This window comes from Halichoeres trimaculatus, unplaced genomic scaffold (genome assembly GCF_033239565.1).
Source record: "Halichoeres trimaculatus isolate MK-OKI-2021-1 unplaced genomic scaffold, fHalTri1.1 fHalTri1_scaffold_22, whole genome shotgun sequence".
Taxonomy (NCBI): Eukaryota; Metazoa; Chordata; class Actinopteri; order Labriformes; family Labridae; genus Halichoeres; species Halichoeres trimaculatus.
In genome coordinates, this window is record NW_027437200.1 from 22,124,548 (window position 1) to 22,152,485 (window position 27,938).

Below are 27,938 nucleotides of genomic sequence, written 5' to 3' on the forward strand. Positions count from 1 at the left end.
ACTCCCTGACAATAAAGCTGCATTACCTCGATGATATTGATGATGTGGTAGGGCAGCCAGAACACCGCGAAGGCGCAGATGATCAGCAGGATCAGGCGGCTGCCTCGTCCTCTGCGCTGGAACTTGGCGCTTTGCAGGCGACAGATGACGGAGGAGTAGCAGGTGTTGATGAGGGAGAAGGGCACCAAGCAGGCCATGATGGTCTCAAACGTGTACTGGAAGATCCGGTGACCATGACTCTTGTGGTACACCTTACACAAACTTATGGAGACGGTTTGTGAGAGCGGTATTTTCTGATCTCTGTGAAGGAAGAAGCCATGACTTACAGTGAGACGGGCGTAGATGATCATATAAACATCATGTTAAGGCGTTTTTCAATACTTTAATTCTCAGCAAACACAAAAAGTGGTATCTGGCATTAAGGTGAACGTTTTTCTTTCAGCTCCCTATCTACCCTTCTTGCTCTTGGTCTGTCTCGGTCTGAACTACCAGAGCCTCTCTTTGTATCCAATCCAAAACCTAAAATCATGGATTTGATCAACTAAGAAACTGGGCAAAGGAGAGCCCACCTGCCATGGCACGTTTGTAACCAGGTCTACGATCGACTCCTGGGATACCTTGGAGGACCGTCTGCCTGTCCATCCTTTCTGTCGAGGATGTTGAAGATGTCTACATATTTGGAATTATGATAACAGGCTTTCTGCTGTTTGGAGCTGGCGGTTTCCTGATGTATCGCAAACTTCAGAAGATGCAGGCAACACTTTTGGCAATCAACAAGCAGCTCGTCATCAAGGGCCATAATGGGCCACCAAAGTAGGTCATTTAGAGAATTTCTAAAGCAGATGGAAAATTTTACAGTCTGCCTGACCCAAACAATCTTTATCTCTCTTTCGGCTCCTCTGTGTCGGCCTTGGTAGGCTGATAACGCTCTACTCTCCTGGATGGTATGCAGACAGATGCTCTACCCCCTCCCATCCCCTACCTTCCTCCTGTGAACTTGTCTCTGGTCTAGAACTCTCAAGGTTGTTCTCCATCAGACGGCACAAACATCGTTGAGTATGGGTGGCGGTAAAGCCCATAGGCTTACACATACACACACATGAGGTCACATGGCACACACAACCTTGGACTCAACGCCTTCTTTGGCTCTGTTACGGTTCAGCTGCAGAGGGTTGATGCGCATGTGCCCGAGTAAGGCTGTGTGCAGTGACATTTGTGCAAGTCTTCAAGTTTTTGTTTGTTGTTATCATGTGCTTATATGCTGAGGTGTTTTTCTCTTGATCTCAAACTACGCCCCCTGTTGGGAATAGTCTGCAATTGATGGGTTTTTTCCCCTCTCTTTTCCCATTGTTGTTTTTCATATCTATTGCAAATGGGCACTGGGCAGCTAGCAGCTCCTAGGTTAATCCGATTTCTGTTTTTCCCCATGTTTGTTTTCTTGTATGTCTTGGAAGGGATGTAACTGAAATGAAAATTTCCTTCAGGGACCAATAAAGTATTCTGATTCTGATTCTGCCAGTTCTTGAATTCCAGCGCTTTTAGCGTCAGCTTGACAAAAAAAGACTTAAAGAAGTAAATATTGACACTTTGGTCATAAGATTGAATTCTCAGTTGTTGTATGCAAAAGAAGACACTGCATTAATCTTTTACAAACTTCGTTTAAATTGAAATGTTTGAACGCACTGAAAAAAGTCGACTAAGTCTCGTCCCTTGTGTGTTGTCCAAGTTGATGACCCTTGATTGTTGCTGTTATCACCTGCCTTGTTCTTTTGAGGTGCACTCGTCCTGCCGTCTACAGTCTGAATTTGCTTGGTCTGCCTTTTGCTGAGGTTATATTTGTCTGATGTTTCTCAGATTGTTGTCTCATTGTAGGAGAAGGTTAGGTAGGGAAATGATAGGTGGAAAACAGCAACAGCAGTAAAATGATTGAAATGCGAAATGATTAAAGGATCAAGGAAATTTGGTCTCACATGCGGTAGAAAGGCATCGGCAGTGACAGGATGAACGCCAACACCCAGACCCCCAGGAGGAGAAGCAGCAGGGTCCGCTTGGTTCTCAGTCTCTGGGACAGGAAGGGCCTCGTCACAGCCAGCCAGCGGTCCATGCTCATCAGGCAGATCAGGTAGATGGACATATACATGTTGACGCTCGAGAGATAATGCACCAGCTTGCACGCCACCGACCCAAACTCCCAACCTCGCCCTCCGGCCAGGTAGCGCAGGAAAAAAGGGGCGCTGAGCAGCACGAAGGCATCTGCCAGAGCCAGGTTCAGCACCAGCAAGCAGGTCACAGAGCGCTTCTTCACCCGGCACAGCACCGACCAAACCACAAAGAGGTTCCCGGGGAATCCGAGAAGGAACGCCAGGGTCAGGATGGCGATGCCCCCCCAGGCTGAGGCGGTGATGGGCAGAGGAAGGGTGACAGGAGGGGGGGCTTGCTGGAGGATGGTGGTGTTGTTGGACGCCATCAGAATCTGTGTTTGGCTTCAGCGACTGTGAAACTGACAACCTTTCAAAACAGGCAGGAAACAGGATATGTTGAATACAGGTTTGAGAGAGAAGATGGTGTGTCAACACCCTGAAGTGTTGCACAATAATTTTATTTTCTACACTTTTTTTCCACTAAGATAGAGTATCCTGTTATCAACAAACTGTGAGAGAAACCCATAAATGTGTTTCTCACGTTTTTTGACCACGTGTTACTGATTTTCATTGGGTGTAGATGCAGCTTAACTTTTTGAAGCAGAAATTTTTCACGATGTCAAATGTTTTACATGAATCTCTGAGTTTGGTGTTTCATATTTTTGTCTCATAATCTGAAATGCATAAAAGTTATTTCTTCTGTAAGCTCCCTAAACTAAACCCTTTTCTGTTCTGCTCAACCGTTTAGTAAAGCATGTTTTAAGTCATATATCTTGAAATATGTTGAAATGAATTGAACCTGATTGAGTCGTCTCTACAGCTCTTTTGTTTTTTCTTCAAGTTTTAGGCCCCAACAAGATAAAAAATATGTCTTATGTTATTTTTTTCTCTGAGTGAAAATCAAAGTTTTTAGAACATGTCGACCCTTGAAAGAGCATCATTTATTTTGCTAATAAATGATGAATGAATTCACTTTTGAAAAAAAAACCCAACTTCTGACACTTTTAATTATTCCCATGCCAAATCTGAACGTTCAAGGGATAGTTGATGTTTTTTGAAGGGGGTTTGTATGAGGTGCTTTTCACACTCTTAGCTGGCTGGCCCATTAAGCAACATTGGAAAATGCTGTATGTTGTATTTCATATTTTTTGCGGTTAATTGTCATTTGTTAGGCATTTAAATTGGGTGACATCATATCTTGTAATTGAAAGACAATGTTAGAAACATTGTTCAATTTTTTTCTATAGGTGTCGTCTTGGGCGTCTTATTGGGTAGGGCCAATGTGACCACTCATGAGTTGAAAACTAAGTCCCCCAGATTAAGAGAACTACCCATTGACGTGTTTATTACCTCCGCCAAGGAGGTTATGTTTTTGCTAGAGTTTGTTTGTCGGTAAACAACATAACTCAAAAACTAACCAACGGATCTTGATGAAATGTACAGGAAATGTTCAAAACAGGAAAAGAATGAAGTGATTAAATTTTGGAGGTGATCCGCATCACCGTATGGATCTAGGACTTTTTCAAAGAATTCTTTATCATTGTGAGATGGGGCCGTTTTCACCTTATGTGTTTTTTAACTCCACCATACATGGTCAGATTGTTTTGCAAAACAATACAAGAAAAGGTCACCATAATTTCTGACAGATGTTAAAGTACAATCCAGATCTTGACATTATTCTGGATACTAAGATCCAGAATATGAAATATGTGCTGGGTCATCATCATTTTCAACACTGTCAGGAAACAAATTATCGTACAAACCTGCAGCTAACACCAAATTGTAGCAGACAGTCTGATGAAAGGGAGTATAACATTAAAGTCGGGTTAATCACAATATGCTTGGCAGAGGTCTGCGCTCTCTGAGTGGTTTTCTAGTTAAATTTTACACTTTTTGAATTTTACTTTCCTGGCCAGTTTTTCAACTAAGAGGCTAAGCTGACCGGTGTCACTTGTGGCTGAATTACCAAGAACGAGCACCTCATACAACCACACTTAAACAGAGCTATTAATCCATCAAGTTAATCCTGACATTTCAGACTTTTCACTCCCTTCTTCCCCCTAAAGCAACCATCTGACACTGGAGTCGTACCTCTGACACAATTCAAGAGAATGAAATTTTGTGACATCCCACAGAAAATCAGTTTACTTACTGACCTTGCGCTGCAGACCTCCTGTTTGAAGAGATAACTGTGAAACCAAAGAGCTAAGTTACTGCCCACCCTCCAGCCCTGCTTGAAACACAGTGAGAAGAGAAATACGGACTTCTACGTTATATTGAGTAAGAACAGTCGTGTCAGGGGAAACCCTGTAATAACAGGAAGCCAGTGGGTTGCAATACAGTCTCTGTTCCTCTTCCACAGTTCATCTCTTTCTTATCAGTGTTAAAAATTGAATCATTCAATATTTCATAAAGCAGGAATTTTGACTTTACCCACCAGACCCGCAGCATTACAGTGAATTGATGCCCATTTGGCAGATCATTACGAGAGAGGAGAGCTCTGAAATCAAACGGCAGGTTGTGAAATTCTTAAGAAAAGGGAGGAATGAACAAGGAAGAGGCCAGTCATGAGGGTGAATAAGTGAGGGGGTGAAAATTCCTGGAAACTTGTCAGGATCTTGTTGATACAAGAGTTTTAAATCACACCTGGCTGCGGTGCATTGTGTTCCCTCTTACGCCACACGAGCTTTGGCAGATTTACAGAAAATTTTGATTTACTAAGTTGTGATGAGTTTGTGTTTGGTACCTTTTTTCCTGACTTCCTGCAGCTCTTTACAACTTTCTACATTTTTAGCCATTCATTGATGTTTTTTTCTTTTTTTTTCTTGTTGTAATGAACAAAGGATTTTTTCTGATTTATCTAAACTTCTAATTTTTACTTCTTGTTCTTATTTTTAATTATTTTGTTGCTTGGTGCCACCTCGAGTGGCTGCCTTTTGCCCTTTTCTTCTCTTTTTTTTCATCTTTGTCATCTAATTTCTTGGTTTGGTTACATCAGCAATGGTCTTTTTACTGGTTTTGTTCCTGTGATTGAGTCTAAATGCAACTGTAACTGAGATCAACTGTAGCATGTCCATGCTAACCAGTGCTAGGCCAGATGTTCCCCGTGAGGTGAAGAGAATAAGTTGAGGTTGACCTGCTGGTACTGCGGTGAGACATAAAGAGAGGCGATATCAACCTGGTTAGCTAGTCATGCTACCAAAGCATCAGAGGCAATACCAGCAGAGTAGCATCATGGGAGTCACAGAGATACGGCTAAAGGGGATAACACGGGTTACCTGCACCACATAAGCGGGATTTCACCATCCCCTATATCTTCAGTTCTTCTTTTTTATTATAGCATTTATGTACTTTGATTGTTTTTGTTGTGACAAAAATATCCCCATGAGGCATCAGTGAAGAATAATGTATTCTATTTTATATATTTTAGTACTCGAGTTTCAACCAAAACTGTGTTTATTCATTTTCTAAGCACTGAGAATGGATGAGACCATGAGTCATGTGTCAATGATTCCTTTTAACTCATATTTGCTGGGACTTGTCTCAGACTGATGGGGCATTTCAGCCTTTTCAGCAGTTTTTTTTTTCTCTACAGCACATTAATTTCTTGTAAAAAGTGAATTTTTGCCACATTTCAAGGGAAAGCTACTCTCTGAGGTATAACAATGTTTACTTTATGGTTCATTAAGACATTTTCTGCACTTATTTGGCATTTCAATGTATAAAACAACACATGAAAACAGAGTGTATAAATCTTACATTGTATAAAAAAAACAGTCTTAGAAAAACAGCTACAGTAGATGATAGCGATCCATCCAGGTGGGAGGTGGAAAATGGAAATTCCTCTGGCAATGAACATGAAGTAAGACAAATATTTTGGCCTTTGGCTTTGTCTTTTTGAAAATATCAAAGCTTAAACTTTCAGAAAAGAGTCTTTTCAGTCTGCCTCCATCAAACTGGACTGCTCACCTCCTCTTGGGTCTGTGCACGCCACTGAGACATAATCATCTATTAACACTTGCTCTAAACCCAGAGCACCATTACTCCTCCTAGAGCAAGGGTCTTCAACCTGCGGCTCTGGAGCCTCATGCGGCTCTTTGACTCCTTTGCAGTGGCTCCTTTTTGCTTTAAAAAATGTAATTGAAATAAAGATTTTTTGTTTTCTAAACAGAGGGTATTGATGATTAAAAAACACTGACACTAAATAAAACTGTTATAATTTTGTACAAAATTTAATATACATCACCTATTGCAATAAAGCTTTCGATTTTTTGAAGTTTTTGCAAATTCTTGAATTCCAATTTTTTGACTTTTTTTTATTTAAAAAAAAAAAAGAGAATTTTGCATTTTTTTTCAAAAATTTCTACATTTTTTCAAATGTAGCAAATTTTGGAAACAAATTTTTTTCCAAACTACCGAACATTTTTGGAAACTTTACACATTTTTAATATGTCTTTTTTTAATTTAACACATTTTTTAAATTTTTAAATTTTTGAAAAATTTTGCAAATTATTGAAGTGTCTTACATTTTGCAAATTTATGAAATTACAATTTTTTATATTTTTTAAAAAATAATTGCAAATTTATCAAAAGTAAAAAAAATAAGAAATCACAGTTACAAATTTTTAAACACAAAAACTTCTTGTTTAGTTATCTACAATTTTTTTAAACTGTTTTTAGAACTTTAGACACTTTTTTGTCTTGATTGTGAAGATAAAGTAGATTTTGTGGCTCCTTTTTCACTTTAATCTAAGTGAGCTGAAGCAAATTGGCTCTAATGGAAGAAAGGTTGCTGACTCCTCTCCTAGAGAGATGGAAGTTGTCTCAAACAGGATGATACGGAAATGTAGGGTAGGTAGAGGTCCGTGACCATTAGGGACCTTAAAAGTGTTTCAACTTATGCAAAAAATCAAGAAACAGGTCCCAAAATGGGGTCCCAAATCCCTGGCAGCATCCCAGGTCTTGTATAACTCTCCGCAGTCTTTCTTAAAGAGACAGTTCAAAGCAGAGAAAGGCCTGTGTCACATCCAGAAGAATAATGTCTCAAACAAAATTTGTCTCTTTAAGTCCCGTCAGTCAGTAGGCGCCACAAGAACCAGCTGTGAATGATAAATCCTCCACTTTGTTTTTGACTGGGAAGAGATTTTAAGGCCTTTGTAGTTCCAGTACCAGACCAGATCCAGGTCTGCGGGTCAAAGCTCTACTTTCCGTTCTTTAACGGTTTAACGTTTGAGCTGGAGTTGGTCACAGAGTCTGCTTCCTTGTCCTTTAGCATCACAGCATCTGCCTCTTTCTCTTTGTCACGACTGCAGTTCTGGCTGTTCTGACGGATCTTCCTGGAGGCAGAGTCCAGCGCCGTGCCCTCGAACAAGCGGGCCATGAAGGCCAGTCCTTCCCGTCGGATGTAGGACTTCCCTGCGAAGAAGTAGAGCACGGGGTTGGCACAGCTGCTGATGAAGGCTATGGACGAGGTGACGGCTCGGCTCCTGTGCCAAATCTTATCCAAACTAGGAGTGGAAGAGGAAAGAGAGATTAGGGAAGAGGAATGAGTCATTACCAGATTACTGATGTTTCAGAACAATGTCACAGAAAAATGAAAAATGAAATCTGGATGGACACCAGTTGCTGACATCACTTACGTTGCTTTTGCTTGACCCTCTGGACACAGAGCCCACGTAACCTGGGATGAAAACGTAAACGCTGAGTTAGAGACAGGGATGATGTTAAACAATCACTCATAGATTTTAAAGATAGATTGGTCGCTCATGTGGCAGCCTCAGCGATGTACCTGCACCATGTTGATGATGTGGTAGGGCAGCCAAAAGAGACAGAAGGTCAACACGATGGCCAAGATGAGCTTCTCGCTACGAATGCGTCGTCCGAACTTGGTCTTTCGGATTCGCCTCAGGATGCGGATGTAGCTGACCACGATGATGGTGTAGGGGATTAGAAACCCTAAAACCAGCTCCATGGTGTACTGGATGACGACCTGGGAACATTAGCAGAGAGGGAAAATGAGAGGGCCCCTGTTCAGTCTTTGTGCTAACCTAAGCTAATGATTGGAGAGAGATCAAAAGTCAGCTTCCAATATCATCATTTGTTTGTTTACCAGCAACTTTAGTTCAGAAGTTGCCTAAAGACTAACAATTTTAGTCACAGGGCTTGTACCTACTCTCCGTTTACGATGGTTTTAGAATAAAACGCTAAGGTATTGTCGTGTTTCGGCCTCTTGTTTGCACGGAAACAGCGCTTTAGCTGACCTAAAATGGAAACTACTTTCATCCACATGTAACTGGGAAAATCTACCAGTGTTTTTCAGACTTCAAACCTGTGCCAGCCAATCAGAATGAACCCCCATCATTTTGCTGTGACACTAGCCCCGTTTCCACCGAGCAGTTCATTCAATTTTATCTTTGTGCTACACATATTTTGTGACGTGTCTAATGACTAATCCTAGGTCTGGTCCCCAAATTACCCACCCATCCAACTTTTTGGGACCCTTCTGTTGGGGTGCCAGACAGAAGTACTTCACAGTAGTAAAAGAGTGTAAAAGTATATGAAATATATAAAGAGAGGTAAAATCAATAAAATTGTAAATGTAAGCAGCAATATTTTGGTCCAGAACCCATCAGCCAATATGTCCCCGTCCAGGCATGTCCAGGTGGCCACATGAACAGCAAAATGTGGCTCAGCAAGAAAAGCCATAGGTCTTGGCATTATAGTTATGCCCAAAACTTTTCAGGCCTGTAGCTCAAAGTAGCTGGAAGGGGCTGAATTTTGAGTGAATTTTGGGGCTAGGTGCATTCACATTTTTTCCCAGCGAAAGGCACGCAATTTGGGGTTAAAGGCGCACACGGAATAATAATCGCAAGGGTTTCACTGGGGCTCTTCAACTGGGCTTTTTGAGAAACAAAAACTCAGTTTCCTGGCTTGTATGTGAAACCATGAAACCGGAGTTTTCCGAAATCTTCACTTTGCTGGAGTTTTCAGAAAACGTTCGTAAAACTGTGGCGTAAAACATGTAAAAATAATAATATGCGGTTTCCCAGATACCTGGGTACACGTGGAAGTGGCCTTAGACAAATCTGTGAATAGTTGAGGGAAATATGCTTTTCTTCTTTGTAGGAAAAGTTTTAGTCTTTGAGTTCAGCTTATAAAAAATGGGAATAACACAGAACTTTTGTGTTTCTGTTTTTGTTCAGTGTACTTTCTGCTCCTTCAGCAAAGTCAATCTTGTAACTGATATTGAAAAGTGGATGTTTGTGGATGTTTTGCTACGGCCTCCAGGAAACAGAAATATCACATTTTAATGAGGGTATACAGTTTTTGTTGACTCACGTGGCTGTCATAATCATGGAAGGAGTCACACACGGTCGTGGTCTTCCCCTTGGGTTTCGTTCTCCTGAAGATCATGGCAGGAATGGAGGCCACCATCACCAGCACCCACACCACGGCGAGCACCCGCAGCACAGTCTTCCTCCCGGTGAGAGCGGCGACTCGCTGCGGCCACAGAATCGCCACCAGACGGTACAGGCTCATGAGCGTGATCAGCTGGATGGAGGCGTACATGTTGACCAGGCACAGGTAGAAGAGCACCTTGCACATCACGTTCCCAAATACCCAGTCCTTCAGCACCAGGTAGACGATGAAGAACGGGGTCAGAGCCATCAGGGAGCCGTCGGCGATGGCCAGGTTGAGGATGAGGAGGGTGGTCACCGACTGCTTCCGGGCTCGCGCCAGGATGCTCCAGATGATGAAGAGGTTCCCGGGGAAGCCCAGGAGGAAGACGATGCTGAGGATGAGGGCGCCCATGGCCGTGCCCGTGGAGTTATCCACGATGGTCTCATCGATGGCGGGGATCCTGGAGTTGTTAAGGGAAGGGGAACTGTTCCCAAGCGCCATTTTCTTACCTGCAACAGAGCCAATGGTGAGTGACTCAGCACATTTGATTGAGTTTTTATGCCAACACCTGTAGTTATCATTATACTAGTCTATACCCCATTTCCCCCCCAAATATTAACCTTTTAGCCTTTTTGTTTTTGCAGTAATTTGGCAATAATAAATGTTGCTCTAGCTGCTAAACAAACTAGCATGTCAGCAATAAGTGTCGCTTCGTTTTACATTTCAAAGCTGCATTTTTCTTTTTTTTTAATAATAAGAAAGTTAAAAATGACAAACACTCAAAATGAAGCCACTTTGTGCACTCAGCTGAGTTGCTATCAGTGAGCGTCGTATGTAAGCTAGGACGATGACTGCTAGCTCTTTCTTCCAGTTTAACCTCTCCAGGTCTTATTTTTACTTATTTTTGATAAAATAAAAAAGAAATGAAAAAAATACAGTTCTGTTTTAGATTATAGATATATTGTGGTTATTGTTTGACTGAAATTGAATGTCATGGAAGTCAGCTAACTGATATGTTGCTAACGGTACCTTAGCTTACACAAAGAGCACCATATTTTTCCCCTATCTGCGACTCTTGGAGATCATCTCTCTGATTAACCTTGGCGCTGACTCCCACTCCATGTTTCATTTGGCTCCATCCTCAGCTTGACAACACAAATAAGTGTTTCTGCAGGGGAGTGTGGGAGTGTGGCGCAAGTGTAACAGGTTTTGACGGGGATACTTAATTCCTGAGCGACGAGACCAGACACGTGTAGCGAGCAACAGTCACTGTGTTCGTGTCAGTTATTGAACAATGAGTCAGACACTGATAGTGTGTGGGTTCTCTCGGTTTCTCTTTGTGCCTAAAAAATAAAATGTAAAAAAGATTAAAAAAAATAATAATAATAATGTAAAAATACAACACATTCTAATTGTATTACAAAAAAACAGATTTCTGTTTTTAAAAATTAAGAAAATGTAGATGAATTTAACAAATTTGAAACTTGGTAAATATAATATTTTCAATATTCATAAAATCGCTTTTGTGCCCTTTAGTTTATCAAATTGGACTATTTTAAAATGAAAATAAGATGGTCAACATTTTCCAGGCCTATTAAACATGAAGTCATGGGCTGTGAAAAACAGATAAATTATATGATACCTCTGGGGATAAATAAACAAAAATAGGTAAAAATCTTATGCCACAGGACATTGACGTAAGGTCCAGCCATTACGACATAAAGAATTGATAAGTATAACATTGAGCATAAAGGCTAATGAAGTCCATAACTCAAAAAGTAACGAACCCATCTTTGAGAAATTTTCAGGAAATCTTCAAAACGGGATAAAAAAGAAGTGATTAAATTTTGAAGGTGATCCGGTTCACCATCTGGATCTAGGACTTTTTCAAAGGACTCTTTATCATTGTGAGATAGGGCCGTTTTCACCATATGTGTATATAACTCCACTATAAATGGTCGGATTGCTTTGCAAAACAATACAAGACAAGGTCACCATAATTTCTGACAGATGTTAAAGTATGATCCAGATCAAGGCAATATTCTAAGATTTGGAATATGAAATATGTACTGGGTCATCATCATTTTCAACACTGTCAGGAAACAAATTATCGTACAAACCTTGCACTAACACCAGATTGTCGCAGATAGTCTGCTGAAGTATAACACTAAAGTCGGATTAAGTATTCAATCACAATATGCTTGGAGGAGGTCTGCACTCTCTGAGAGCTTTTCTAGTTTTGTTGATATTTTACTATTTTACTATCCCTGAAAAAAAAAATTTAAGTTTGACCACAGCCCATCTGGAATGACTGGAGAGATGGAGTCATTGACCTTTTACTACTACTACACCACTGTTTATACAACTCTTTTCACAACTGATACCACTCAAACTTTCAAATTTTTTATTTTATACATGTAGTAATTTCAACTTTTTCCACTGTTTGTAATATTTTATTTCATTTATCTTCAGTTAAAGCCTTCAGCTTTGGCATTTTGACACATTTCCTCTGAGGCACTGTGTACGTCTTTTGGATCATTGAACATTTATTCAGGTATGACTTTGCCACATGCTCTGGTATGTACTCTTTGTGCTTTTGCCAGGAGATATACAGTAAGAGCCCCAGCTGTTTCAGCTCACTGGAAAAAGTTTTAAAAATTGACGTGTCATCACTTGTTTGACATATTTGAACTATTAGCTTAAGCGCTGAGGAGCACACCCTGTACACCACTGCTCAGTGTTGGTGCTTCTGTGCATATAATCAGACATATTCACACCCACTTCTACCACCTGAAACCTGTTTGGGGCTTCCCAGCAGTGTGTACTGTAATTATGTACTGTATAGATTATTACAGCGTAGATCAGCGCGTGACAAGAGGTTACGCTAAGAGTTCATGAGGGGTCATTCAAGAGAACTAATCACAGGTTGAATTGTGAGCATTTAGTTTAAGTCCTGTCTCCCTGTATCGTGCTGTGACATGCTGCTGTGTATATTAGAGAGGGTGAGTGTAAAATACTTGGCATCAAAGATGTTCCAGTAAAAAAAAAAAGTTGTGTTATAATTTTGTATGATAAAATATATGTCACCTTTTAAAACAAAGCTTTCAATTTCTTGGAAGTTTTGCAAATATTTGAATTTCATTTTTTTTGACAATTTTTTTAAATTTAGAAAAAAACTGTTTTAGAAGTTTTGAATTTTTTCATTTTTGATTTTTTTAATGCAGCAAATTTTGAAAATTACAATTTTTTGCAAACTAATGAAATTGTGACAAATTTTGGGGATTTTTTCACATTGTTAAATTCCTTTTTTTTATTTAACAAATTTTTGAAATTTTAATTTTTGAAGAATCGTGCAACTTATTGAAGTGTCATAAATTTAGCAAATTTATGACATTACAAATTTTTAATTTAAAAGAATTTTTGCAAATTAATCAAAAATAAAAAGTGAAGACATCACAGTTACAATTTTATAAACACAAAAACTTTTGGTTTAGTTATTCACTAGATTTCTGAAAATTTATTTATTTTTTACTATTTTTTTAGAATTTTAGACACTTTTTTGTCTCGAATGTGAAGATAAAGTAGATTTTGTGGCTCCTGGAGGACTTTAATCCAGGTGAGCTGAAGCGAAATTGCTCCTATGCTCCTCCACGAGGAAGGAATAACAACAGCGGAACGTTCGTGATGTATGGATATTTAACTGCAACAACCACCACTTCCTACAACGCTACCTCTGTTTTTGTCTTTTATGCTAGCAGGACATTAGCAATACCTCCTCCACAGCTACCATGCTTGTTTTTGAGTTTTGCTGTTATAAATTTTTGACTCTCCCCTTTTTGACTATCACCCCCTGGTGGATGTATTGGCTAACTGCAATGCCAACCTAAAGAATGTACAGGAGTATGTGAGCAGTGGCGGTAACATTGTTTGATAAGGACGTAAACATTTTCGTATGGATGAGAATCCCAATCCAAACTTGTTTCAGACTCGCTCACCCTGTCAAGATCCTAATCCTCATAACCACCTGCTCACTATACATTATCCCTTGTGTAGCACATTAACCTAACCTGTGCTAACCTTGCTAATTCTAGCAATTACTGAATGATAGCAATGGGGAAAGTCAACAAAAAATACTCCAAGCTTGTCACAGTTCTCAGGATTGTAATCCTCATAACCACCTGATCACTATACATAATTCCAAGTTAGAGAAAAATGTAACAATAGAAATTTGTCTTCTTCTTCTTTTGCTATTTTTCTGTGAAAGCTTCATGAATGACCTTATTGAGGATAAATACATTTCCTCCAGGCTTCAAGAGAAGACGGAAAAATGTGACAGCACACGTGTTTAGTGAAAGCCGGTCAAACCACACTGACGCTGAAAGCAGCAGCAGCTGAGAAACCGTCACGTTAGTCAAAAAAACACCAGATATTTTCATCTCCAACCTCTTTGTTTTATTTCTGTTTTTGTATTTTCCCAAAGATGACTGTGTTTCCTTTCTAATGATTAAGAAGCTCTCTTGGTGTTTTAAGGATTTTTCTCTTTTGAGCAAAAGAGCACCCTGTGCGTAAAAACAGTGACCTCATCCAGGACCATTAAACCAAAGGTGTGTTTGTGTGTACTGTGTGACTCATCCACATACCTCCACCTGTTCCACCTACAAGACAAAAGCTATACATGCAAAAACTGAGCAAACAAACAGAGCGTTGGTGCTCAGATTTATCAAATCACTGCTGCTGGATTAACTCTAACTCAAATGTAAAAACACACCTGGGAACGTTTGGTCAAATCTTAAAGATGTAGAGATCCATCATGAAGGACAAGGAGTTGACAAACGTTCCCGCTCCGCTCCAACAGTAGCTCAAACTGCGGCGGTTTGCTGTGATTTGTCGGCAGATGTAACCGCCGTGTTGTTGCTGAGAGAAGTCAAAGCACTGCTGAAAGACTGACGAGGAAAGAGGCACGGACTCACCAAAACATTGACTTTAGATCCCAGCGGAGGTCAGAAGGCACCAGGAGCTGGAGAAGAGTCCCGCTGTGTTGTTCTCCTCCTTTCCCTCCTCTCTCTGCTCCTCTCTCTGCTCCTCTCTCTGCTCCTCTCCATTGATCGATCACTCCTGCCTGCTTCAACTTGTAGTGTAGTGAGAGGGAAAGGTGTGTCCACAGTACCTGTCCTACCTCTGCCTTGGCAGTGTGTCAACAAACCAAAGCGTGTTGAGAAAGGAATTCCATCTGTGAAGTGTAGAGTTAAAGGGTTATTCCACTCAAAGAGGGGTTTGTATAGTTTCCAGAGCAGATTTACGGCCAGAGCAACCATTAACTCGTTTCCCAGCTGATTGTCTAAAAAAAGAAACAGACTGAGACGGAAAGTAAGCGTCGATCCAAACATCAGGCCCTGAAGTAACTTCTTAAAGAACTTTTTCTAAAACTGATAAAAAAAAAAAAGATCTGCAGCTTCAAAATCCCCATTCAGACATCCTGTATCCTGATCCAGTGGTTTCAGTGATGAATGGATGAATGAATAGATTATTGTCAGCTGGATGAATGGATGTAATAGTGATAGGATGGGTTTATGGAACCAGATAGTTGAATGGATAAAAACTGGATCGACAGATGAATGAGTGAATGAATAAATATATATATGGATGAATGAATTTATTAAAAAAGGATAAAAAAGAGGAACCTGAGGAATAGATGGATGAACTAATGAAAAGATGGATGAATTATTGGAAAATAAATGACTGAATGAATGACTGATTGATTGGATATATGGCTAAATAATTGAATGACAGATGAATGAATGAATGACAAAATGGATGGATGGATTAAACAGACAGTGGATGGATGGATGGATGGATGGATGAATGACTGAATAAAAAATGAAACCAAATGGACTTATGATAGGGTGAATGTGTGAAACCTGACAGATGAACACATGAAAGGATGGATGACTAGGGATAAGGATAGCTAAAGAACGATGAATGGATGACTTATTAAAAAGAGTGCTGCATAGATTAATACTGAAACTAATAGAAGGGGCAAAGATTGGGTGAATGAATGAATAGACAGACTGTGGATGGATGGATAAATGAATGAATGAATGACTGAATGAAAAATTATACCAGATGGACTTCTGATAGGGTGAATGAGTGAAATCTGATATATGAACAGATGAAATGATGAATGAATAAACTGAAGGATGAATAGATGGATAAACTGATGAAAGGATAGCTAATGAATCAATGAATGGATGACGGACTAAAAAATGATGCTGGATAGATAAATACTAAAATTGATAGAAGGGGAAAAGATTGGACAAATGAACTGATGAATCGGTGGATGGATGAATAGATAGACAGATGGTGGATGGATTGATGAATGAGTGAACAAATAAATAATAAAACCAGCTAGACTGAGGATAGGGTGAATGTGTGAAACCTGATGGATGAACAGATAAAATGATACATAATTAAACTGATGGATGAATGAATGGATTAATTGATGAAAGGAGAGATCATGAATCAATGAATGGATGACTGACTAAAAAACGGATGCTGGATAGACAAATTCTTAAATTAAAAGAAGGGGGAAAGGCTGGATGATGAACTGATGAAAGGCTATACAATTAGTGGATGGATGAATGAATGAATGGATAGATGACTGAATGAAAAAATAAAACCAGATGGACTTATAATAGGGTAAATGTGTGAAACATGATGGATGAACAGATGAAAGGATGAATGACTAAAGGAGAGCTAATGAATCAATGAATGAATGAGCTATCAAAAAGGATGATGGATGGATGAATACTAACACATTTAAAGGGGGGACAGTTGGATGGATGAACTGGTGAAAGGCTAGACAAACTGCAGATGGATGAATGAATGAATGGATGGATGAATGAATGAATGAAAAAATGAAACCAGATGGACTTACTCAAGAGTGAATGTTTGGGACCTGATGGATGAAGTGATGAAAGGATGAATGACCTAACTAATGGATAAATGTATAGATTAACTGATGACAGGATGGCTAATGAATCGATGAATGGATGACTGATCAAAAAGGGACGCTGGATAGATGAATACTGAAATTGATAAAAGGGGAAAAGGTTGGACAAATGAACTGATGAAAGGCTAGACAATCAGTGGATGGATGAATGGATGAATGAATGATGAACAGGTGATAGGGAAGAAGAAAATTTTTGGATGGATGTGTGACTGGAAGGATGGATAAAACCTGATGGATAGATAGATAAACCAATGAAAGGGTGAATGATGAGTGGTTGGTTGGATTAACTATTTGGACAGTGATTAGACTTTGGAGATGTTACTAATTTTAACTTTACCTTCTTTTGACTCTTTATGTTTTTATTAGTAGTATTATTCACTCTGTTTCCCTGCGTAAAAAAGTGTTCACTGTAACCAAATCTAACTACAGGCTCAAATAAAATCACCTGAATGCACCTAAAGAAACAGCAAACATCCCTGTACTCAGAAATCTCTACCTGTCCTTTACAAATCCACCTCCTGGTGGTTCCACCTCCTCAGTAAGTGGAAGGCTGGCTTTAGGGGGCCCCCTACTGGTCAGTTCAGTGAAATTGTGGTGCTCTTTCTGCAAAGATGTGAACCAGTCAGCCCTCCAGCAAAAAGATGATGGCTAAATAAGAAAACCATAAAAGAGAAAACTGGTGCTCAAAGTTTGCTTTTATTGATGAAAAAAATTAGAAGAAATTAAGAAAATTAGTGTCATCACATAAAGTCACATGTAAACAATCTTTAAGAAATTCAACCCTTTTAATTGATTCAATGTACAGGTGATTTATTTATCTGCTCTCAGGATGATTACTGCCCTCCACCTTTTAGTGTTTTTGTCCAGTTACCACTTTAAATTTTTTAACATTTTTGCTAAACAGGAGCAAAAAAACAACTTAACATTCTTTTTAAAAGGATTTAAAATTTTGTGTTTACGTTACACTGTACCTTGGGTTTGTAGTGCAAAAGTACAAGAACAAAGACGCTTTGGTTGGGAAACTAGTTCCCATTTGGTACCATTGTAACAGGTCCAGTTAATCCCTCTTCAGAACTATACCCATTTATATTTAAACATATGTTTTAGATAGTCACTATATCAATGGTGCAGTGAAATACGTATAAAATATTCACTTTTTGTTGAACCATGAAAGAACAACGATTACCAGCTTTTGATGCTAGGAGGTACGATTGGGCCTGGTGGGTGTAAAGTGGCCTAAACCAAATTATACCCTGGGTGTTCAACCTTGAGTATAGTTTTGACTGGGGGTACAGTTTGGTAGGGATGGGTACCTTTCACAATTGAAACGCTACAGTACCGATTCCTGGTACCTGGCAATTGGTATTGGTACTCAACGGCACCAATTCTCTGTACTTTTGTGTATATGTGGCAAAAAATATCAAATTGTTTCATAATAAAATCTAAATTCTCTTCAATTTAACACTCCCTTACAGTCACAAGGATGCATTCAGGTACCTAAACATGGTACCTTTTGATTTTGCGTGAATCTGTACCTGGTACCTATAAAAGTACCCAATTTGGTACCCATCCCTACCACTTGGCACATTGCACCAGGTCCAATTTTTGGAGATTTGCAGAATAGATAGGGCGTTTGCTTTGGGCTTTTCTTTCTGGTTCCCAACAGCGACACAAATCTTACAGGATTAAGACTCCAGTCCAAGAAAAATCCAGTCCATGCTTAATGGTACCAAGTCCAACCTCTTGCCCTTGCAATGAGGTACCAAATAGAGGCTTGTCCAGACCTTTTAGGACTGGATGAGGTGGATGAGAAAGGCACCAAAGTACGCGAAGAAGTAGCGTTTATCTTTGCAACATATACTCAAGTTTAACACAAGTCCTGCTTCTCACAAGACAAATGGCCAATGGCTGAGGCTTCACAGGCGTCCAAACAAAAATCTAAAACTAATTGACTTCAAAACATGATTGGCAGTAAAGTGACAGTGCACTTCAGGTGAGATATGAAGTATTGCAAAAGTACCCAATAATTGCCAGCAGACCCTTTTAGCCTCCTCGAGCTCAGTGTTTTGGTTCAGTAGCTGTCAAACTCTACTGAGCTGCTCCTTGTTGGGTTGTTCCTAAAGTGCTTTAATAAACCTGCTGTTAAGCTAACCGTCATGCTCCTGGATTTCAGAGTACTGGACTAGCTCAGCGTGTAGTGCCGGTTACTGCTGCTGAAATGCAGCTTTCCCCCTGACAACAGCATTGGCTGCCTTATACGCAGCCTCTGCTGGTGTTTCAGCTCCCTCAGCCGCATCGCGTCCAAGAATCCCACCCATCACCGCTCCTTTCGAAGTCAAACCAACCGCCGTCACACCAGCCACCACCGTTACAGCTGCTACCCCCGCTGCTTCCAGTCCTCCAAGTGCTGCTGCTCCCCCCAATGTTGAGGCACCCTTTAAGAGCGACTTGAAGGATCCGATGTTTTTGAAAGCTCCGAGAACTAACCCGACCATCTCTGCCGCGCCAAAAAGAGCTCCAACCAATACCCCGGTAGCAACGCCAGCTAGCTCGATCAAAAACTTGTTGTTGACTCTGCTTTTAGCTTCTTTCCTGATCTCTTCCCTCGACATGCCAGCTGCACTCTGTCTGATGTTGGCTTCCTCTTTCTGTATCTCTTTCTCTACTTCTTGAAACATCCTGTTCGCGTAGAAGTCTCCTCTGTTTTCCTCCACCATCCTGTCGATCGTGTTGAGTAGCTCCTCAACCTGGAGCTGGTTGCTTCGGTAGTTATTCTGCACTTTGTTTTTCCAGTATTTATTATCAATGACGTGGCACCTCCCTCCGCACTTCTGCACCAGATCACTGAGATTCTTATTCTGACTGACGAACTCCTCGATTTTCACCCCTTTAGGGAGCTGATCCCCGTGGGTGAAGACGATGATGGCGTATTTCAAAGCATTGTCAGTGAAATACTGGCGTATCTTCTCTATGACGGCCTGCTCCTGCTTGGTGAATTTCTCCACTTTGAGGACAACGAGGAAGGCGTGAGGCCCCGGAGCGCACTCCGTGATGCAGCTCACGATCTCGGGCTTCATCTCCTCCTCAGATCTCTCCGCATCGAAGAAACCGGGAGTGTCGATCAGAGTGAGGCTTCGTCCGTGGACTGATCTGGTTTCTGCTTGACATTGTCGGGTCCCGGAGTTTGGCGTGTGGTTTGTGGTGAACAGTGTCTCTCCAAATATGGTGTTGGCCAGGTTGCTCTTTCCAGATCCTGTTTTCCCAAGCAGCACAACCCTCTTAGTGGCAGACTCTGTAAGGGAACGATAAGATTTGAGTCTCTGATGATTTTAAGAAGCTAAAACAAGAAGTGATATCGTAACATTTATCAGTTTTTATCTGCTGTTGCGCCACCCTGTGGACAAAACTGCACCTGTCATCTATTTGCTGATATTTTTTTTTCAAAAATCAGTGCAAGTACTGTTTACAGCAAATATCTCATTTTGCTGTCCTAATGTTATTGAATTTTTTAAAATAACTTTTTTTTTTTTTCGCTTCCTCTTGATCAGTGGTTTCCAACCTTTTCCCATTTAGGGCTCACTTTTAAGTCTTAAAACTTTTTGCAGCCTGCCCCCCACCCCATAAATAGGGAAGCCACTTTATGTGTTCTCAGAGCTTTAACTAAAGATTGAAAGGATAAAGAATTGAACTGAAAACTGCAATGTGGTCCGGCCGATAACAAAACTTCCTGTCTCTCATTTGCTTGTCACATGTCTAAAACTTGAAGGAAAAACAAAATAATGAAAAGAAGATTTGCACATTTTTGATATCATTTTAAACGTGACCGAGTTTGAACATTTTAAACATTATACTTTATATTTTTCTTTTTATATAATGACACCAACACACAAAAATTATACTATTTGGACTATTTCGCAGCTCTATGGCATTTACTTTCACAGCCCACAGTTTGGGAATCACTGCTCTAGATCAATGAACGTCACCTTTTTTGCTGGACATATATTTGATACATAAGTTTCACAGACCTGTAACTCATCAACATGACAAATAGTTTCCTTAATAACCTGTTAAAAGATATATATAAAAAATGAATTCTGCCCCTTGGAAAATCATTGCTAATATTCAAAAAGTTTCTACATTTTTGTTTAATTTTTCAAAGTATTTACTAAAACACTAACAAAGCCACCCAAAACAAATGTGTCAAATATGAAACAAAAAAATATCATAAACCAAATGATAAAGCAGTGTTTTGTGGATTTTTTTGAAAAGTGTTAAACATCTCAGTTAAAAAAAAAACAAAAAAAAACAAAAAACATTATGGCAATTTTTGATGGGTCAGGCTTTAAAGACATAAGTAAGCCAGAAAAAAAAAAATATATATATATATATATATATATATATATATATATATATATATATATATATATATATATATATATATATATATATATATTAAAGAATGAGTGATTCTATAATTAGGGTAACATTTCAGGTATACAAAAAAGCAAAAAAAAAAAAGCTAAAGCTCTAATGAATTTTTTAAATATTCAAGTAACAAAAAAAAAATTAGAGCATACTTATGTCACCCGTGTTATGGACAAAAGTTGTGACTATTTTAAATGTAACTTTAAAGCACTCAGACCTACCATGATATTCTTCCTGGACTTGCTTTGTGGATTTTTCGAGCTTGAAATCCTCCTGGATGGACTCAAAGACCTGCATAGATACCGAAACACAAAGATTGATACAGAATTACAAAGACCCACTGCTTAATTATAACAATAATCAACAACAACATTTATATTTAAGCCAAAAGCCATTTAAGCCTGTGTTTTTCTCACCTCAGTCATCTCCTTGTTATTGGGGTGGATGACGATCCGGATGGTGAGCGCTGTTCTGCTCACTCGCTCTTGTTCAAACGCTTGAATCTCCTCCAGTAAAATCCTGGCTACCAGGCTGTGAGGAAAACCCAGAGCAATCCCAGCCCCGAGGACAGGGAGGGCCACAGAGCCAAATCCTCTTCTGTCACAAGAAGTTAGTATTTGGTTGATACCGCTCCTGAGAACCTGTAAAAACCAGGTTTGATTACTTTCAAGAAGAAATCAGGAAAACCAATTGTGGAAAGTTGTTAAATCAAAGGTTGAAGGTCCCGTATAACTGTTAGTTTAACTGTTCGCTACATATTCTTTCAAAACCAGGACAAAACCGAAGTACTTATCATGGATTAAAAAGGCTCAGGGCAAGAGGTTGGTTTTTAAGGAACTACATGGCCTGGCACCAGACTACATCTCAGACCAAGCAGCAACCTCTGCTGTACGCGATGCCCTTGCCACTATCAATATGGCCGCGATAGCCGATATGCTTCGTTTTCAGTTTCAGAAACAGACAGGTGACGTTGGGGAGACTATGTCCATGATTTATACAGTCTATGTCTCAAACATTCTTTTAGCTCATGAACCAGGAAGGCTAAAGGTAGCTTTATACAGATTTTCATTTTTATCTTTTATAACTGACAGCTTATACCTTCAATAGTCCAATCTTATTTTATTGAAAATCATTGAATAATACCTGTGAAACAATAAAATCTTTATATTTTAACTTAAACAACCAATAAAGTGTCCTGAGCTTTAGGTCTCAGAGCAAAAAGCAACAATAGCTGTCAGACCTTCCTGGAGGTATATAAGATCAGTTTCATATGTAAGGATGGGCTCAGCACCGATCCTTAGCCTTAAAGAGCTAGTCTTGGACAATAGGACTGTTTTGTTTCTTGACTTCTTCTTATTTTGTTTTGAATTGGTGTTTCCAGAACGGCTTGGTTTCGATGTGCTGATGTCTGAATGTATTTCTTGTTTTTAGTGTGTAACTGTCTGCTGCTGCCATGCCAGGTCCCTCTTGAAAAAGAGATGTCAATTCTCAATGAGGCTTTTATCTGGTTAAATAAAGGATATAATGATCATTTTATTGTACAAAAGTGCCATATAACTGATACCCAAGTCTTACTCACTGTAGGGTCACAAACTGTTGGTAAAGATCTCTTTGTTAGGAGCTCTGTTTTCCCAGTAAGTGACTTTACCGTTAAGACAGAACTAATAACATTTTTCCTTGGTTGTACCTGGACTGCGGTTCCTCCCTGGTCGTCATCCCATGGAGCCAGGTTGAGAAAGAAGACGGCACAAGAATGAAGTCCAGGCAAGAACTCCACCAGAACTGAGTCACCATGCATCGTCTCCTCCCCTGCTTCCTCCCCAAACTTTGCAGTCAGCTGAGGTCCGACTATTTTGTGCAGGATGTTCCCAAGCCGGGTGGAGAGAGGATCATGGCCGACCATTGGCGATACTATTGCATCCACCTGGAGAAATTTTTAAAGAGGTGTTTTGTTCGTTCTCAGAATTCCTTGAATTGTTTCAGCGTAGACATTAAATTCTCAACTTCTTACCTTCTGGGTCTCGATGGTTCCTTGAGCGATCTCTACATGGACACCACAAACAGGAGCTCTCACCTCGTCTTGGAAAGAAGAACCCGATGGCAGCCTGTAATCTATTGGTTCACTCTTTTCAGGAGTCATCCAAGCAAGAATCCTGTCACATGCCTCTTGCATTGCCCTCACCACCTCCTCCCTGTTGTCAATGAGGATGATTGTGCTCAGATTTCGCTCCCTCTGACTGCCAAACTCTTTCACAGCGGTCACGATAGCTTCAGAGCACACACTGACCGGGACTCCGAATGTCCCTGAGCTGATGCAAGGCAAGGCTATGGAGGTTAACTCCATTGATTCTGCCAGATTCAGAACATACTGAACTGTCATTTCCAGTAACTCTCTTTCTCTACCACCTGATTGTCCACCAACAGGCCCAACAGCATGCAGCAACACCTTGCACTTCAAGTTCCCACCTGTGGTGACGACGGCACTACCTGTGGGGATTTCTCCAGCTCGCTCTACTATCAACCTGCTCTCCCTCTGCACTGCAGGGCCGCCGGCTCTGCTCAGTGCACCAGCAACCCCTCCGCTATGTTCCAGTCTCTCATTGGCAGCGCTCACTAAAGCGTCAGCATCCTGTTTGGTGATGTCCCCAAGCCACACCAGAACCTGGAGCCCTCCATGAAGGCAGTAGCCAGAGACCAAGGTGTTGGCGTCACTTGAGCTTGAAGGTGCCAAGTTGAAGATGGCACTTTGGGGTTCCTCTTCCACAGAGGAGCTTTTGACATATCGAACTGAGCTGTGATCACCAATGTCGACTCTTTCTTCATCAAAGGTGTCCAGACAAGACGCCGGCAAGTTCTCGATTCCAGTCGCGTTGCTGGATGGACTTTCAGACTGTTTTAAAATAAATTCTTCAACAAATCCACAAAGTACTTGAACTTCTTCAGTGCGGCCAACAAAGCACACCTTGTTGTCAGAGCCGAACACAACCTGCGCCCTACATTGCTCTAGGTTCATCTCAAAGGCCATACTCTCAAGCATTTCCTGAAGCTCAGGCGGCACAGCAAGACAACCGGGGATGTGGATATTCACCTCTCTGAACACCCTGTGCAGTTTTTTCTCTGTGTCATCTAGTTTTTCAGCAGTGAGGGTGAAGATACGTAGCTCTGTGTCTCTTAACTCTACCTCCACTTCTTCACCAACTCCTAAAAACTCAGCTAGCATCCTTGGATCTCCAAATGCCTCCCGCAGGAATGCCACTAAGTGTACGCTCACGTTAGAAACAACCCTTTCTGAGACCAATTTCTCTTTCTTGGAGATCCAATCATTAGCCTCATTAATCTCATCCACAGGACCTTCCAAAACCAACTGACCTTCATCATCCTGTGAGAAATTCACTTCAGGGAAATTTTGTTTAATCTGCTTCCAGAGGAGGTTTAGTTTGGCATGGCTTAGTCTGCAAACGCTGGTTTGCTTCCCCCGAACACATGATCTGTCGTCTAGACTCATCAACAAGGCGTTCACCTGGGATCGCTCCCCAACAACAACAGCCTCCCCGGCCTCGCTGTACACCTTCACCTCATCTGTGGTCTGAGGGGAACTGCAGGACTGAAGCAGAACTTTAGCTTTGAAAGGGTCCACCTCATGATGGCACAGAAAGCCATTAAAGAGCTTCTCTACGTCTGCTTTCCAGCTCATGTCATCATCAGGTTGAGCTACTCTGGTGAGTAAAAACCGTCCACCCTCTGGGGGAAGCTGGGCAGAGCAGGAAACAGAGGTGAGCTCTTTTTCCAGTTCCCTCCAAGCTTTGGGGCTTTCCTGAAGGTAACGGAGGAGGTAAGGATCAAGCTGAAGTTCATGTTCTTCACCACTGGATGGAGATGTTGCACCAGGATTGAGCAGTACACTCTGCTGAGGAGACATAGATTACACATATTATATCACCTTCAGTGGTAACATATGTCAGCATACCTGTCATGTGATCTGACAGAGCTGCTTCAACCTTTGAACTCACTTTATCTCTGAATAAAAAGAATGATGGTCTCACCTGAGCCGGACCTGCTGAATCATGGCTCAGAGCTGAAGCACTTGTGGTTTGGGGTTCAAGGCGGTCTCGAACAGTCAACACCACTGGACCCTCAGCCAGCTCCACTACATGTTTACATCTCTGCAGGACTGTCTGCTGATCTACAACAGAAAAAGACGCAAGGGGAAAATTTTCAAAGATGGAAACTTTCCACGGGAGTTTATTCCAACTGCTTTAAATTTATATGTATGAATTTGTATTTCTTTATTTTTTCTTTAAAAAAAGGCATCATGGTTCCATATGGAGAAGATCCCTTTCAATTCATTTCTTTGATTGCATTTCTGGGGCTGTTTACACAACAATAGTTTTAAGGTAGAACAAAAAAGTATTGTTGCGTTTCAGCCTCAAGTTTACACGTAAACGGCATTTCAGCCGACCTAAAGCTCAAACCTTAAAAACAGCCTCCAGAGTGCAATTTTTCTGAAACGCTGCCCCGACACCATTGCCGTCAGACCCTAACCGGCTGGTGGTTGGATCGTTTTTTTTTTTTTTTTTGTTTAATTAATAAAGTTGATAAAACAGAGCCACAACAGCCTGCCCTGCCAGTAGCAACCCCGGCTACAGATAACACAGAGTCGGTAAAACTAATATTTTGCAAATTAAGGGGGGGGGATAAGAGTGGCCCCCTCCCAAATTGGACTGATCCATTTTCATGTTTTGTTTAAAAAAAAAAGGATGGTATGAGTAAGCATGGGGAGAGGAGAGAAGCAAGAAAAAGAAACGGGTGGGGCAGAGAAACCAAGATTGATTTGATTTTACAACTCCAATCACACAGAATCAACAAGTCTATCTTCTCCTGCAGTTATGTTCTGAAATAGATGTTTTCTCCCCCCCATATGAATTACTTATAGCTAATTTTTATTATAACCAAGTCACATATATAAAAACCTCACAGTAGTTTTAATTGTAATAATGTATTTTTATACTTTAATTAAAGTACTTGTGTTAAAATCACGGTTCCACTGGGATCCTTCTTGCAGTCGGATAAAGGCGTCTTGACACTGAGCTCCCGGGCTGAATTGAAACCCCAGTCCGCCCCTGGTTGCCGTATTAACAGTAAGCAGTAAGCATCTGTTGCTCCACTTTGCTCTTAGCATTCCCCAATACACCAGATGATCGGCCAAACTCTCCTTCAGTGGAGATCTACCAAAAGCCGCTTCTGGTCAAGACAGTAACAGTGCCAACTACAGGCCTGGCATGCTTACTACAGCGTTTTCATCTCCTCAGCGTTTCTGTGTAAACGCACGTTTTTCACAGCAGTGCAGCGTCTTCAGTTGAAATTCTGTTGCGTAAACAGGGCCTCTAAATTTGCTTTTGAAAAGTACAGTCTTAAAAAGTGCCCCACGAATAATATGAATAAACAGACAAACAAGTAAATCAGTGTTACAGGTTGTTTTCAAAACTACTGTACCAGATCAACCTTATGAAAGAGATACTGATCCCAATGGTAGACTTTTGCTTAGAGCCAAAATACCAGGATGCATAAGAGTGTAAAACATAGAGATTTTCTGAGCTATCAGAAAATCGGTGTATATCCAGCAATTCTATCCAAATGTGACTATAAACTGTAAATTGTAAATAGTGACATATCCCTTTGCTTCTCCACATCTCAGATAGAAACAATTGATATTGCAATTTAATACTTCAAAGTCCTCTTATGTATTTTACAACAAACAAAAGCAATAAATCAACTTGTATTATAATAAAATTAAATTAGACATGAATTGTTTTTTATTACAGGCTGGGCTTGTGTTAGGATAAAGGAAATGAAGCATGAATTAATATGAAAGACTGTTTATTCATTTACTTCAATAACAGTAGTAAACTAAATCTTTTGTCCTGCAGTCTTAAAAGTGAAAATTATACCAAACAAGTGTAAACCTAAGTAAGTTTATGATAAATAACACAAACTAAAGTTTAGATTACAACAATAATGCAAAAAATCTGGGTGGGCATTGTATCTTTCACTATTAACAATTCCTCCTGCAATTTTTCTGAGTACAAAAAGTAGGCTTTTATGGTTTTTCCATCTTTGATTTTCTGAAATATTTTATTTAAAAAAAAAAGTTTTTAAGAAGTATTTTTGTGCATAAAACAATTCCATATGTAAGAAAATAAATGTTGAATTATTGTTAAATGTTCAGAATCTCTTTGCAGAATGTGGTTTGGAGAGCAGCTGGAGATATTTTCATGGGGCATGGCCACCCCTGGAAAACCCCTGAACCCGCCCCTGGGCAGCAGTGACTTAAGTTTCGTTTTCCGAGTAAAGTGAAACTAAAGGATTCGAGTCAAACGCTACTCACTAAACCTGAGGGCTTGTTGCCGTTTAACAACATTAACAGCATAAAAACAGATTATAACAGATTATAACAGATTTTGGAGGCAGACTTCATCAAAACAAAATGCATTTAAGTTAATTTTATCACTTTATCATTCACTGTTTACATTCTAATAACACTAACATAGCAAAACGTTACTGTTTGAAAATCAGTTCATCCCCTTTAGTGGTTTAGTCTCTTATTGTTATTGTAAGTTATATCCTGTCCTACCTTTCTGAGATTTGAAGGCAATGCTGTAGACCTCCTCCGTCTCACGCTTCAGTGGGCCACAGTCCCCTCCGCCTGATTTCCGACGAACGTGGAAATACGTTTCTATCTTCTTCCGCTGCTCCTCGCCCAGGCTGAGACACTCAAAATAAACGGGGTGTCTGTAAACACCTGCCATGTTGACCCCACCGTGCGTGGAGCCGAATGAACCCAAAACATGAACGAAGGCAGCTTCTGGTGTCTGTCACTCTCAGAGGAGCTGCGCCCCCTGGTGCTGGGGGAACAAAACTACACGGAGACAATGTAAGGCAAGGCAAGTTTATTTGTAGAGCAC

General features: G+C 40.3%; 3 protein-coding genes across 4 annotated transcripts in view; all 3 read right to left on the reverse strand.

The window, feature by feature from the left end:
• ltb4r (leukotriene B4 receptor) overlaps positions 1–4,378 on the reverse strand; it is a 6,757-nt gene extending 2,379 nt beyond the window's left edge. Inside the window, exons 1-3 of one of the 2 annotated variants that reach the window (XM_074699099.1) lie at positions 4,298–4,378; positions 1,971–2,508; positions 27–300 (exon numbers count right to left, since the gene is read on the reverse strand). In XM_074699099.1, coding sequence (XP_074555200.1) covers positions 27–300; positions 1,971–2,467 — 771 coding nt within the window. In that variant the 5' untranslated portion in view covers positions 2,468–2,508; positions 4,298–4,378. Of the gene's footprint in view, positions 1–26; positions 301–1,970; positions 2,509–4,293 lie in introns of both variants that reach the window. The other variant, XM_074699100.1, reaches the window with a different exon arrangement.
• Positions 4,379–7,341: 2,963 nt separating this feature from the next.
• Positions 7,342–10,043, reverse strand: LOC141811160 (leukotriene B4 receptor 1-like). Its single transcript, XM_074699102.1, has 4 exons — positions 9,480–10,043; positions 7,930–8,130; positions 7,781–7,821; positions 7,342–7,648 (listed from the first exon to the last, which is right to left on the reverse strand). Exons 1-4 carry the CDS (start codon positions 10,041–10,043, stop codon positions 7,342–7,344), a joined length of 1,113 nt encoding a protein of 370 aa, XP_074555203.1.
• An 8,351-nt stretch (positions 10,044–18,394) lies between these two features.
• On the reverse strand, positions 18,395–27,799 carry LOC141811153 (uncharacterized). Its single transcript, XM_074699095.1, has 7 exons — positions 27,608–27,799; positions 25,020–25,159; positions 22,988–24,880; positions 22,664–22,900; positions 21,393–21,617; positions 21,198–21,267; positions 18,395–19,843 (listed from the first exon to the last, which is right to left on the reverse strand). The coding sequence occupies exons 1-7, from the start codon at positions 27,780–27,782 to the stop codon at positions 18,756–18,758; spliced, it is 3,828 nt and encodes a 1,275-aa protein (XP_074555196.1). The 5' UTR covers positions 27,783–27,799; the 3' UTR covers positions 18,395–18,755.
• Positions 27,800–27,938: the final 139 nt, after the last annotated feature.

Bases quoted from the DNA above. Each gene is read 5' to 3' on its own strand.
- LOC141811160 (XM_074699102.1), bottom strand. From the start codon at position 10,043: ATGGCGCTTGGGAACAGTTCCCCTTCCCTTAACAACTCCAGGATCCCC. The intron at 8,131-9,479 runs GTGAGTCAACAA...TAATGTTCCCAG, and splicing joins TCCATGATTATGACAGCCAC to GTCGTCATCCAGTACACCAT. The intron at 7,649-7,780 runs GTAAGTGATGTC...TTCCACTCCTAG, and splicing joins GAGGGTCAAGCAAAAGCAAC to TTTGGATAAGATTTGGCACA.
- LOC141811153 (XM_074699095.1), bottom strand. From the start codon at position 27,782: ATGGCAGGTGTTTACAGACACCCCGTTTATTTTGAGTGTCTCAGCCTG. The intron at 25,160-27,607 runs GTAGGACAGGAT...TTTCTGTTGTAG, and splicing joins TGCCTTCAAATCTCAGAAAG to ATCAGCAGACAGTCCTGCAG. The intron at 21,618-22,663 runs GTACAACCAAGG...TGGTTTTTACAG, and splicing joins AGGGAGGAACCGCAGTCCAG to GTTCTCAGGAGCGGTATCAA.